We start from the raw sequence: 13,182 nt of genomic DNA on the forward strand, positions 1-13,182 counted from the left end.
GGAATCTGCTATTCCTTTTGGGTTCAATTATCAAAGCTCAATTAAATGTGTTTTTCCTCTCTCTCTCTCTCTTTCCCCCCAAACAAAGCAGAAAATATCTTCCTTTTACTGAAACTATGAAAAATGTTCAACATGCATTGTGTACTGTTTATTACGATTGTATTGTAGTGAGCATTTTGAATGTGTTTATATTTATAAAAATGAGCCTTATCCTGTAACGATGAACCAGTAAACACTGAATTTCTAAATTCTTCATAAATATATTTAACTCATTACCTCATAACTAAACCACTATTTTAAAAACACATGGTAACTAAAGCTTTGTTAACTTCCTAACCAAGAACAACAAAAAAAAAATTACATTTAACCGAAGAAAGCATAACATCTTTTATTCGCAAACACTAAAGCTGATTTAAAGTTAATTAACCTGCTAAACTCCTGTTGATTTCTAACCTTTGACCTCTAATCCTTTGACCTATGAACATTGAGACTGTAAGATGCTGAATTTGTTTTGTTTTGTTTTTTTCCTTTTTTTTTTTTTTTTTTGTTGTTGTTTTTGCTTTCTCCAAATTCTCTAAAGGGAACTTTGATAATGAGCGCCTGGCTATTGCCAGACAAAGAATCCCATACAGACTTGGTCGGGTAGTAGACGAGTGGCTACTCGACAAAGGTAATAAACTCCATTAATCCCACTTAATGAGCTAATCGTCTAATTGACTTAACCACATCTCTGAAAGAGGGGCAGACCCATCGGTGCTTGCTGTAATTCCCAGGCATTTGGCGGCAAACAGACAACAGAAGGGCCAAAATGAGAGAATTAATGAACTACCCAGTTTGTTAATGTGTACTAATAATAATGCTAATTAATCAGCCTCTTCTAAACAAGTGCTAAAATGAACGCTAAACCAATTTTATCGAGAATCATCGTGATCCCTGCGACTTTTGTCTCCAAACAGAAAACCAGAATTTTAATAATTTCCACACAAATCATTTATATACTTGGAGACTGCACATGTATCCACAAAAAAAAAAAGGTGTCTTTTGCACATCTTGATATGGGACTGCACCTCTTCGGAGTATTAACCCTACCAATAACAAGCACATAACATCCCCCTAACCCCCCAGCAACAGCCAGCATACAACCCCTCCCCTTTTACTCTACATCCCAGTGTACATGGCTGTTGTGAATTCTTCTCATTACAGCAACGTTAATCTAGTTCTGATCTTGTTTGCATAAAAAAAAAAAGAAAGAAAAAATGACCCCGGTTCACAACGGTTTGAAGCCTTATGCTCATAATCGTGAGCGTCTTTAAAAGTTAAAGGGACTGAACTTTAACCATTTGCCCGGTTCAAATTGACTCAACTTTAACCCTTTGAGTGCCAGACACCCCACCATGCACGTGCGCTATTGTCGGTGATGCCGTAGGTGGTTAATTTCTTTTTAATAAAAAAAATTGTGAACATATATTTCTTCTTCTTCTTCTTTTGCCCCATTACCTTCCCTTTCTCTTCAAAAGCAGTAGTGGTTATTCAGCCAGCATCGAGGCTACTAGATATATGTATTAAAACAAAAAAACACAGGCATTTGTCATTGTTACATAATGAAGTCTAGATTTCGAGTCGATCGTAAAGCTCTAAGCAATCACCCCGATGCTATTAATTATTAAGCACCAATTCAGGCATGAAATTGTAAACCACATTAATTTGTTTGAAATGCTGAATTAGAGATATCTAAGATGTCACACTGACGCATTTGTCATCTTAATGGAATTATCTAATTAGATCCCCCCCCCCCTCGTTCTAGTCGAGCAAAACGTTTGAAAGATATCTAAATTATCCGCGATGTAAAGTCTCCTCCGTAATTACTCCTCCAAGTAAAAGATACCGAGGCGGCGGAGCGCATGTTGCTTAGAAATCATTAGCATTAGAAGGATTTGTTTTGTAGACACACAGGGATATTTGGATATTTATCTATCTGTGCCTAAGGTAGGCCTGAGTGTATACGAGTGTATCTTTTAATCTGTGCATGAATAGGTCAATTAGTGTTATTAGTTCAACAAGACAAGGAGATAATAAATGTGAGAAAGGGAGGGGGCTAATTTGTTTCTTTCAACTCAAAGGGTTAAAGCCATAAGCCAGAGCGATAACCAGAAGGAGTAGGAGACAGATTCCAGAGGACACGCAGAATTTAACCACCTAACAGCAAATCGAATCCAACCTCCATCTAAACTCTGAGAGCTTCAAACCGATCGGAAATTTTTATCATTTTCCATTTAAGCAAGCTCTCAGTCATAAACCGATTTCTAAATGCACATAACCTTTGAAAAAATCTGGATAAATATATATATGTTTATATGTATATAATCGTAATTGTATCCAAGAGGTTCCTAAATGCACCACTAACCAGATATAAACCATTTTAAACCAAAATTAACTAGTCGTGTACCATCATGCCACTCCCCCATCTTACCTCCCTGACAGACTGCAAACTCAGAGGGTTAAAACCTGACACGGTTTGTGGAAAAGCTGCACAATAATCTGACGTCTAACTATTGGATGACTCGAGGTTTTAAGAGATTTTTTGTAAAAACGAGGTCCCTTTAACGTTTACTGTAACGTGACCACATTGACGTTTGTGATGTATGTTCATGAGAATTACCTGATAGCTTTTTATACCAAATGTGGTGCGACGCAATATGAAATCGAGTAGTACTGATAATTGTGCATGTATGAATCTTCACCCTGTGTATTTGTTTAAATGGAATATTGAATGTCTTTTCTTTTATGTTGTTGTTGTTGATGAGTCTCTCACACTGTCTGGTCTCTCTGAAATTACAGTAATCAAATCTTCTACCTCAGCTGTCAACAGAAATTATGGCTTTTTCTTTAATGAAAGTACCGAAGGAGACGATCCAGAGCTTCTAACGGAGAAGAATTTTCTTCTCAACCGTTTTTTGTTTTTTATTTATTTTGAGAGTGAAGCTTGCTCATTCGTTCTCCTTTTGCTGTGTCTCAGAAATTTTCCTCCCTCTCCGTATCTCCAGTATCTCACCCCCCGACATCGAGTTAGATGAGAGAGAACGTGTAGGACATGTTACAGTGAGGGAGTTATAAATCCGAAACGGAGGCAGTTATAGCCACTCGATGGAGGGGAAAAACTTCGTAACGGCTCGATTCCAGTGAAACCCACTCGGTCGTGTTGTCTCGCTATTCTAAAGCCGCTCTCCTCCGATCCCTCATCCCTAGAATCCTCCCTTTGCTCCATATCCATATTATGTTTCTTTCTCTGATCCCTACATCCTTCTGTTTTCTCGCTGCCTCTCCTTTTAACTCTCTCTGTCTCGTTAATCCCCTCCCATTCGTCTCTCCCACAGTCCCTACTTTTCACCACGCCTACTCTAAATGCATTATTGCAGCTCTGCCTAATCGGGATATTCTTTACTTTTACTAATTTAGAATGAAATAGTTAGTTGAGGAAACAATTATATCACAGCTCTGCTGAAGTCTTACATTTTAGCTGTTGATTAGTTTTCCATATCTGCAGCACTGACAATTGAAATCTATTTACATTATAGTACATTAATTTGTTCTTTCACGGAAATTAACACAAAGTCATACAATCCTATATGTCTGATACAATCCTATTCAATATGATATGTAAAAAAAAGTTTCCAGTTTTTCTAAATTGCCTCTGGGCCATAACGCATCATGTAACATGAGTATAGTGATCATAGACAGTAGTAACATGTGTGTCTTGACTGGTAGGAGTTTAAAAGAAGAATCCTGTGCTTGCAATTTCCCAATGTTCAGGACGTTGCATCACAAATTTACACAGCAAAGTCAAGAATCACAAACAAAAACCCTATGAAATCCTGTTACATGATAAATTCTTTAATAGCTAATATAATTAGTAGATTAAAATAATAATCAAAAGTTTCCTAAAAGTAGACCTAATGGAAGGAGTTGTGAGGAGAAACTCCCCTAGATAGTAAAAGAAAGAAACCTTGAGAGGAACCGGACTCAAAAAGGAACCTCGTCCTCATTTGGGTGAGGAGTGAGCCTATGAATCATAAATTATAAACACCGGAGTGTGCCATTGTGAATAATGTCCTTTCTACAGTCATATACAGTCAGTTAGAGCTGTATAACAAGGAGCTCCTGAGCATCTCATAAATTAACCCAACCTCTGAGTTCATTATAGAATCAACACCAACTCCTTCAAATGCTCAATGATGGAGATACAGCGTATGTAGAATGTTATTTTGTGGATTGATTACAACTGTACAATATGGATAGTATCATTGATTAATCAACTCAAAATTTGAAATCGCTGCGGTATAAAACTCTAAGGAACAACTAATCAACTACCAAGGTGAGAACACACCTCCGCTAGGAGACGTGTACATACACAAAGACAAACACAATGAAAGGAAGGAACAGTCTTCCTAATCCTGCTCACTGGGAGAGAAATAAAGCAGCATGACGTTACAGATAAGCTTAGAAAATTGGTCTTTCTTTTTATGTTTCATCGCAGTAAACATGTTGCCTAGAGTTGACGAGGAATATTTATCCGTACTCTCTCCGGAATCAGCCAGAGCCCGTCGGTATAAAACGAAGGCATCTTCTGGGAGGCTTCTAAACCATTGGTTCAGAAGTTTGTCGTTTTGTATGCAAAACACATTTTTCGCAGTCTAACATTCCTGATTAACTTCATGAACAGCTTTAATTATAAGAATGATTCATCTGGTGTGTGTAGCAGAGTAAGAAAGAGGAATCTTAGGCACAGGATTATGAGCCACTCTTTATATAAGTATGCTTTACGGTTACCTGGGCATCCAATATTCGCTTCGTTATTAGTGCAATTCGAGATATCAAGCTAATGTTGTGAACAGGAAATAAAAGTCTAGTCCAACAAGCTAGTTTTTTTTTGTTTGTTCCATCTTTACGTAGGAAGAGAAAATGTAACCAACCGCCCATAGATTTTTCCTATAGCTTTTGGGCAAAGATAACTTGGAAAGTGAAAATAATCTGGATCATATATTGCTCTACAGAGCTAATTGCCTCTTTCCATTTGTTTCCCATCCAAGAAAAATTAAAATTGAATAAAAGTGTGGCAACACAGAAATGCAAAGAAGCAATCAGATTGCAAGATCTTTCATTATTCTGAAGCTCGTGTGCTCGCATTCTCTGGGGTTGCTTCAATATAATCTAATTTTAATACATAAGTATATGAATGGATGTTTGTTCAGCTTAAGTTTAGCATTTATGTAAAATGGCAGGGTATGTTTGTGAGAATTTAAGCTCAGAGTGGAACTAGAAGGAAAAGGAAAACCCTTCCCTGACATTTTCTAAGTTCTAAATACGATGCAGTTTCTCATTATGTTTCTCGTGTAAAGATTTGAAAGCTCATGTTTAAAGTCTGACGCCATATCCAACACGAGAGAGATAAACCTCACAGCTTCACGCAAAGCTAAAGAAGCAAACATCAGTTAATTTGTATTAAAAGGGGAAAAGTCTTCACCCTATATTCTTCTCAAACCGAGAGAATGAGAAATGAAGGCTGGTGGAGTGTTGTTTTAGTCTCAGACTAACCCTTGATAGCAACGGTGCTAATTTAGATTCTAGTCACGCTAATTGCTAATGAAGAAAAACCCTCCCACTTGATTCAGTGTCATGAAACATCGTATCAAACTAAGGACATGTCAGTCCGCCTACACAACCGCATCAGCTCACTGTTTTCTACATGATTGCTGATGGCTTTATTTCTATGATATCTTTCTTGTTAACATTTGGCATTGCCCTTCTCTCTTTCTCTCCCTCTCTCTCTCTCTCCCTCTCTCTGGAGTCCGGCAGTTCTCTTATCTGATGCAATTATACTGCTGTATTTCTGTCCCTGCTGACAAGCCATAGGATGCAATTTGCTTGTCTACTATTGCCCTAGTAGGACAAGCACAAACACGGCTGTGATCTTGGTGAAACAGTCTCTGCAGCAACACATACGACCGAGGAGCTCACGCAGTCCACCCTCACCAGTCCTTGAGTAAAACTTTAGTGTCCACTTTCTTTCTTACTCGTTTTCTTTCCTCGCCTCCAAACCTAACTTTCTCCTGTCATGAGCAATTTTCCTCACGCCTTTCTTTCTCACATGCTACTGATTCACGGCGCTGGAAAAAAATCGCCTACTTGGGCTGTTTGAAAAGCAGCGAAAAGAAAGTTCAGCACTTAATTACCAGTACATGCCTTGTGCTGAGGAGATAACTGCCACCTACTTCCATAATCAACTCTGGCAGCTTCACCCTTGCCAATGCAGGAGATGAGGAATGCTTAAAGAATCAAAGACTCTCTCTCTCTCTCTCTCTCTGTGTGTGTGTTTTTCTCTTTCTCTCTTATGACAACAAGACTCTGGTAGGTAAACATCTGCACATGCACATGCTTCTCTTGAGCAGAAAACCATAGATAACTTTGTCAATAGTATATATTAAGGATTGCATGGACTAGATTATTTATACATTCAGTAGTTGTTTCTGAGCATGCCAGCTGAAATCAGGACCTGTTTCTCGGGTGGTACTGAGAGCTACATTCTCTATACTCTAACTACATCTACACAACTGTAGATATTTCATCCTCCATTCCAGGAAAGAGCACTCATTGACCGATAATAAAGGCTCTGTTTTTGGACACAGGCTTCCTTGCCTTGCTCTCAGTTCCAGGATCACATAATGTCTGCTGAGCCACCAACTTACAGATGCGTTTTAAACCTAAATGAATTGAATAGCATATGCATGGCTTTAACTTTGGAAGACTAGTCGACTATAGCCACACATCCCCTTCAAATACAAATACAAATACCTGACTGGATCAGTTGATCATATGATCAGACATCTCAAACACCAACACTGATAAATTGGAGAACTCTATCGGCAGTCATGTTTAAAGTCGACATACGGTGCTGGTTTCTGAGTCCGTCTCTTCATGTTTTTAGTCCATGGTTCTTAATTTCATCGTGTTTGTGTGACAGTAGAACGCTTCAGACTCATCAAAAATGACCTTGTAAACTAAAAAGTTGCCGCCTTTATCCGCTTCAGAGTGAGACCGTACAGTGGAGGAGTGTAATCGGTGCAGGGAGTAGGGAAATCTTCAAACCACCAAGTCGTGTCCTTGGATTCTCTTTTTAAAAAGAGAAATTTTAAAGAAAAGAGCTTTCCATCAGTAGACCTTTCTGTGTTGGGGTAAACTGGCATGAGCGGCCACTCACCTGGTGTATAATGATACCATCAGAGAACCTCCAATTTGCCACATTCGTACCTTGTCACCTGGGTTAATACCTACTTAACTCTGCTGGATTTCAGGAAATCCATGCAAACTGGCTAATACACACACGTGCACTCCGGCTCGTATTCCTGTTAGTCCCGGAGGCAGACCTGCAAGCTGTGCATTACTCACTGAAGCATAGCAATGTTCTGCCCACACACACACACACACACACACACACACTTCAATAACCCACAGCGTAATTACAGGCAGCATTTTGGAGTGCTGCCACGTGCAAGAAGAGAGTTTATGAATGTCAGTATGGTTCTGTCTATCTGCTTTCCCACTGAAAATGACGTGCCAGACTATGAGAGCAAATAAAATTTTTTTTAAAAAAATCAAAAGCTCACATCCTTGATAAAACTCAGAGGATCGGCAGAAACGTGAAGAAGATGCCTTTATAGCTCATCTCCCGTGTCATGAAAGTACCGTTTGAGTTATTTTGTACACAGGAACCATATCGATCATCCTCTCTAGCATTGCTCATGTCTTCCCTTTATGCTATAACGTGGCATTTTCCTTCCTCTTATTTTATCTCATCTCATGTTCTTATTCTGGTATTCTGGTTTAAAATCCTCCTCCTCCTCCACCTCAGGTCTCATTCTGAAGAACTTCACCTGCGAATTCAATTCCTCAGTATGTGTAGAGTGAGACACATGTCGTGCAGTTAGACGATTAACCCTCCTTCATCCATCACTCTGTCAGGATATGATCCACTGTATCCTACACACATTCAAACACACACACACACACTCCAAATTCATTTACAGTAGCAGGAGTAGTGTCCTTGGAAAGTTGGGAATTGGAAGCATGCTGTGTCTCAGACTGGCTTTGAGGTTATGAATTAAATTACAACAGGCACCATGTGAATTATTACACTGAATTCTTACGACTGCAGGAATGGAAAGTTACTTCAAACATCAGAAGTAAATAACCTGCTCGTAATCTCAAAAGCTCAGCAGTCGTAATAATAATCATCTATCTAAATATTTCCATAATTCATTCATCAATTTAATATATTTTAATAAACAGTACACACCCAGTCGTTACACAGAACTTGGCCGTGTGAAAAGGAGAAAAGGTAACACAATATAATATATATACGATGAGCTGATGAATTTTCCCATCAGTCACAGAAACATGTCCCATTGTTTAAAAAAAGACAAATCATGGACCTTGTAAAACTGCCATCCTTCATTTTTTTCCTCTTTCCTTCACTAAAAGGCTAGCAGCCGCTATCCTCTCTGGACCAGGATTCTGTATGAAGCGATGCGATAAATGCTTGTTCTCCACCGAATCCCTTTGGAGATTCTCTCGCGGAGCTCTTAAGATACTGTACAGTATATTTACTCAAACACCATTCGCTGGTTTCCTGTCTGAACTGTTTAGCTCAGCTCTTCCTGCTCGCCTCTTCCATTTTTAGATGAGGGGAGTCAAGCTGCATATCCGTAATGGAGGTAGAAGTAGAAGCCTCTTCAACTTCGTATGAGGGATTGAAGCGAACATATTCTAGGTAGCTCAAAAATCCTGAGTACATCCCCAGATTGTTCTTCATTTTTCATACAATCCTATTGCTCTCTCTTTCTCTCGCTTGTCTATTTATTCTTCTTTCTCTCATTTTCTTGCCTCTTGTAAGCATATCAGTCTGGCTGATACACAAGGATCGAAGTTGATAATCCTGGTGTTTTCTCTTGGGACGATCTTTTTACGGGTTTGCCACAACCCCACCCCCATACCGGTCTCTCTTTACTAAAGTCAGCCTCAAACCCCTTTCCTCATCACATTTCATCTACATAATACTCTGTAGTCTATACTATAGACATCATTTGCTTGTCCTAAATCACACCTCTAGTCAGTTGCCACTTTTTATTTGACAGTTAGTTTAATGGCTAGGGTATAAATGTATAACCTCACAACTATTAATGTATCCTTTTAAAATAATGAAAGTTAGATCAGAGGCTCAATAACTTCATTCAAATACATTTTTATAAGTAAAAGCTGTATATATGAAACACACAGCTTTTCTCAATTAGCATATACAGTGAGCCCTCTGCATATGAATGCCCTCACTTACAAATTTTCACCTTAAGAATTGAAAAATTGCAAAAAAATTAGCATCGTCATACAAAACAATTTCAGCATACGAATGAACAGTGATTTTTGTTGACAGATCGGTGGTGTGGGTGGTCTGTTCTATTTTTAGCCCAAGCTTGGTGGCACGACTTCCTGTGAGGACCCTTGACATGGAATGTTTGGCTTGGGTCAGTTCTTTGTAAGCAGCCATACAGTTTACATACACTTCCTATTGGGAATATTGGTCATATTTTTGGGTGGCTGGAACGGATTATTTCTTATGGGAAAATTCTATTTCGCAATACAAATTTTCACCTTAAGTCTCGAGAACAAATTAAATTCTTATTGCAAGGTTTCACTGTATACTATAGGTTCCCCAAACTGTTTCCACAAACTTGGAAGCAAACATTTGTCTTCATTGTCTTTGTATTCTGTAGAATAAAAAGAAACGAAAAAGAAAATTCTTGTGAATCTTTCTTCCACTTTTGCTTTAATGCTTAAAGACGTTTTTCAAAAAGTTTTTTCGACTTTAATACAACTAAAGAATTTGAAGTGCTTCACCATCTGTCACGGTATTTTTATTTTAGCCGAATTGGAGCGCCTATACCTTTGTAAAGAATTTGTATGCTGTTCCCACCTCCGCATGTACAGTGCATTTTTCACCTTTTTTTCCGTTCCTGATATCTTTCTTTGCTTACTTCTGCTTTAATAGTTGCAGACTTTAAAAGGCAGCATTTTAACTGAAAATGTATTTTGACAGGAATACCTGAGGATTGATCTCAAAGTAGTTGCAGCTATTTTTTTTGGTACTGAACACAGCTAAACTACTGTTTACTTAACACCACAGCTAGATAACTTATCTATTTTTAAAAAAGGCTATCCAGAAAATTAACTACATGTGAGATCAATTTGTGCATTCCAAGTATAGAATCATTTCTGGAACTCTTCCACTACAAATATGACTGTGATAGTTTCGAGCAATTTATTAAAATTTTGAAATCCTCTTTCAGTGACAGATTGCCTGCTATATTAGTTAAATCCTTTCACGGAATTATCATCTAATGTATTATAGGATTGAAGATGAAGATGCTTGGTATCCTACTAGGTAAAGTTACCCCTCAAATTTGGCCAACACAAAACTCCACCCAGGGTTCCTCGAGGGTTCTTCGGATACTTAAAAGTGTTCAGCTTCCTAAAGATGGTTCTTTCTGATAGTGAAACACACTATTGCAAGCTTCTAGATAGAACCTAAAATCACATACAAAACAAAACTGTATAGGTGCTTATGGGAAGCTGCCGATTTTCAAATCTTAGGACCTTCAAGCTTCTGGACATGGTTATCATTTCTACTCTTCATCCTGGGAGTGTTTCCCTCAGTTTCAGAGCTATAGAGGGAAAAACCAGAGGCTTTTAAAGGTGATAAATCGAAACTAGTCGTACCCAGGTCTGGGCTGCTGTCTTACAATTGGAATACAAGCATCCTGTTACTTTATTTCCTAGTTCTATGTCAAGCTCTGAACCTTCTCTAAAGGGTTGTATTGCATTTCGATTCAAAACATTGTAATTCATTCATTTTTCTTCAGCAACAGCTTTATTCTGGATCTGGAGGTGAGAATACGATCTGTATTGTACCCATACACACATTTTTCACCCCTGTGGTCAATTTAGAGTCACCAAACCACCTACTGGAAATTTTTTGGGACATGGGAGGAAACCAGTGAGTCCATGCAAGCATGTCATGTTTTATATACATATTATTCAGAGACCAGAAATGTGAGAGACAAAATCTGTGTACGTGTTGTTTGTGTATTCTCCTTTGCCGATATCATCCATCTATAATGGACCATTTGTGCACTATCCTCTATTCCCTTCAAAACCAGTGCTCCTCCTTCAAGATCTTTCAGCATCCCTTTCCAGAAATACTTATCCCGGTGAGAAATTAACTCATAGAAAGATCCGGTTCATAAGTCATCTGTGCAGGCGTCATTATGGCTTAAAGTCATCAGCAGCTCTCCTGGGGTTCAGGCAGATGGGCTGATCTGTTAATGATCCACTAATGCTAGTGTCAACCTAATGGAATAGCTTAGCTTATTCTGTCACTCATACCCGTGCACTCTCACAAGAGCAGTGAAATCAATGTAGTGTTACACACACACTCAAATACACACATGGACACTAAAATCAATGAACTGTGATTTGCACAAACAAGGCTATTAAGTAAATAATAGGCTCAGTCAGCATTAATTGAATCAAAGAATGGACGTCCGGTGTATTTTCCCCTCATTCTCATTCAAACTGTGGAACCACACTGGGTCCTTTATCCATGCGTGACTAGAGGGGGAAGCAAATTAGCCAAGGAAATAATCATATGAGCGGAGAAATGTGCACGTAATATTACTACGTCCATAAAATGACGTTCTGTACGGCCACCCTTGTTGTAGCTCTCATTGCGTCAATTAAAAGTAAAATCTATCTTTCTTCGTCTCCTACTGATCGGTCCATCACTCGCTCTGCAGGGGGACACCTCATCAGAGGTCGTTTCCTTACTCACTCTGTCAGTTTGAGCTGTGAATAGGACAGGAAATAGAGTGCTGACATCGGCAAAGGAGACAAGAGAGGAGAAACAAATCTCTCTCGTCTTGCTAACACACCTGAGGCTTGATAGGACAAGTTTGTAGGTCGTAATAATTGCACGTCTAACTGCTACCTTTAGTTGTATCCATGTCCAATCTGCTTAAGTGTTACCAGGACAATCCAGAGAGATTTGAGGCTCTTTGCTGTATGAGCCTATTTCATGGTGTGTGATGTCAAAACTTCGCCAATTTCCTCTTTCTAACTTTGCTTTACTATCTCTTCTATATTCAATCCTCCTTCTTTTCCTTTTTCATCCCACAATATTCTCTCACCCCCTTCCCCTTCTTCCTTCGCTCTTTCTTTCTTTCAACGTCCCAACAGGTCGGCAGTTGACCATCTTTAATAGCCAGGCGTTCATAAAAATCGGCGGTGGTGAAAAAGGCCGCAACTTCCAGGGTCAGATCTCGGGCCTGTACTACAACGGCCTGCAGGTCCTAAAGCTAGCGGCGGAAGGTGACCCGAACGTGCAAGTGCAGGGCAACCTGCGTCTGGTGGGCGAAGTGCCCTCGGTCCTCACCACAGACACCACGTCCACCACGCCACTCGCAGACATGTCCACCACTATTATGGAGACCACAACCACCATGGCCACCACCACCACTCGCAAGCAGCGCTCACCCACCATGAGAGACACTGTCACACAGGTGAGGACTAGGAAAAAAGAAACATTCAGCACTACATGCCGAGCAATAAGGTGTAATTTTCCTCCTCTCTGGTCTTAAATTATTATTATTATTACATTGGAGGAAAAAAACTGGATTGCTTGTGGGTACTAATATTATATGGGGGAAAAAGAGAGTGAGAGTTAAATAAAGAGAAGTGCAGACTATAAACATGCCACCATGCCTTATCTAATCAAATATTCACGTTGCGTCCGTAGTGGTTCATTTTAGATTTACCCCTCGTCCTTTTTCTCTCCTCCTGCCCTTTGCTTACGGCAGTATGAAAAGGAAAAAACTGTGACTATTGTCCAAATTGAATAAAGGCAGGAAGGAACACTTAATTATCCCAAAAGAGCATTAGAAAAATTGCTCAAGTGTGAAGTGGCTATTAGCCTGTGCCACACAAGTGTTCATTCAACGGGACAAAGACATAGCCATGCCAGCCGCTTTAAATTCATTATTATAGCTTTATGCCACAATACAACTTCATTATTTTAGATCA

At 39.2% G+C, this 13,182-nt stretch overlaps 1 protein-coding gene across 18 annotated transcripts in view; it reads left to right on the top strand.

The window, feature by feature from the left end:
- The window catches only part of nrxn2b (neurexin 2b), a 599,225-nt gene that overhangs the window by 562,042 nt on the left and 24,001 nt on the right, over window positions 1-13,182 (top strand). For 12 of the 18 annotated variants that reach the window (XM_058384467.1, XM_058384477.1, XM_058384471.1 and 9 more), the window contains 2 exons: window positions 581-670; window positions 12,340-12,662. In XM_058384467.1, the coding sequence (XP_058240450.1) occupies window positions 581-670; window positions 12,340-12,662 (413 nt within the window). The remainder of the gene's footprint in view (window positions 1-580; window positions 671-12,339; window positions 12,663-13,182) is intronic. The other 6 variants (XM_058384475.1, XM_058384476.1, XM_058384484.1 and 3 more) reach the window with 1 other exon arrangement.

The sequence above is a fragment of the Hemibagrus wyckioides genome, linkage group LG29, assembly GCF_019097595.1.
Source record: "Hemibagrus wyckioides isolate EC202008001 linkage group LG29, SWU_Hwy_1.0, whole genome shotgun sequence".
NCBI classification, from domain to species: Eukaryota; Metazoa; Chordata; class Actinopteri; order Siluriformes; family Bagridae; genus Hemibagrus; species Hemibagrus wyckioides.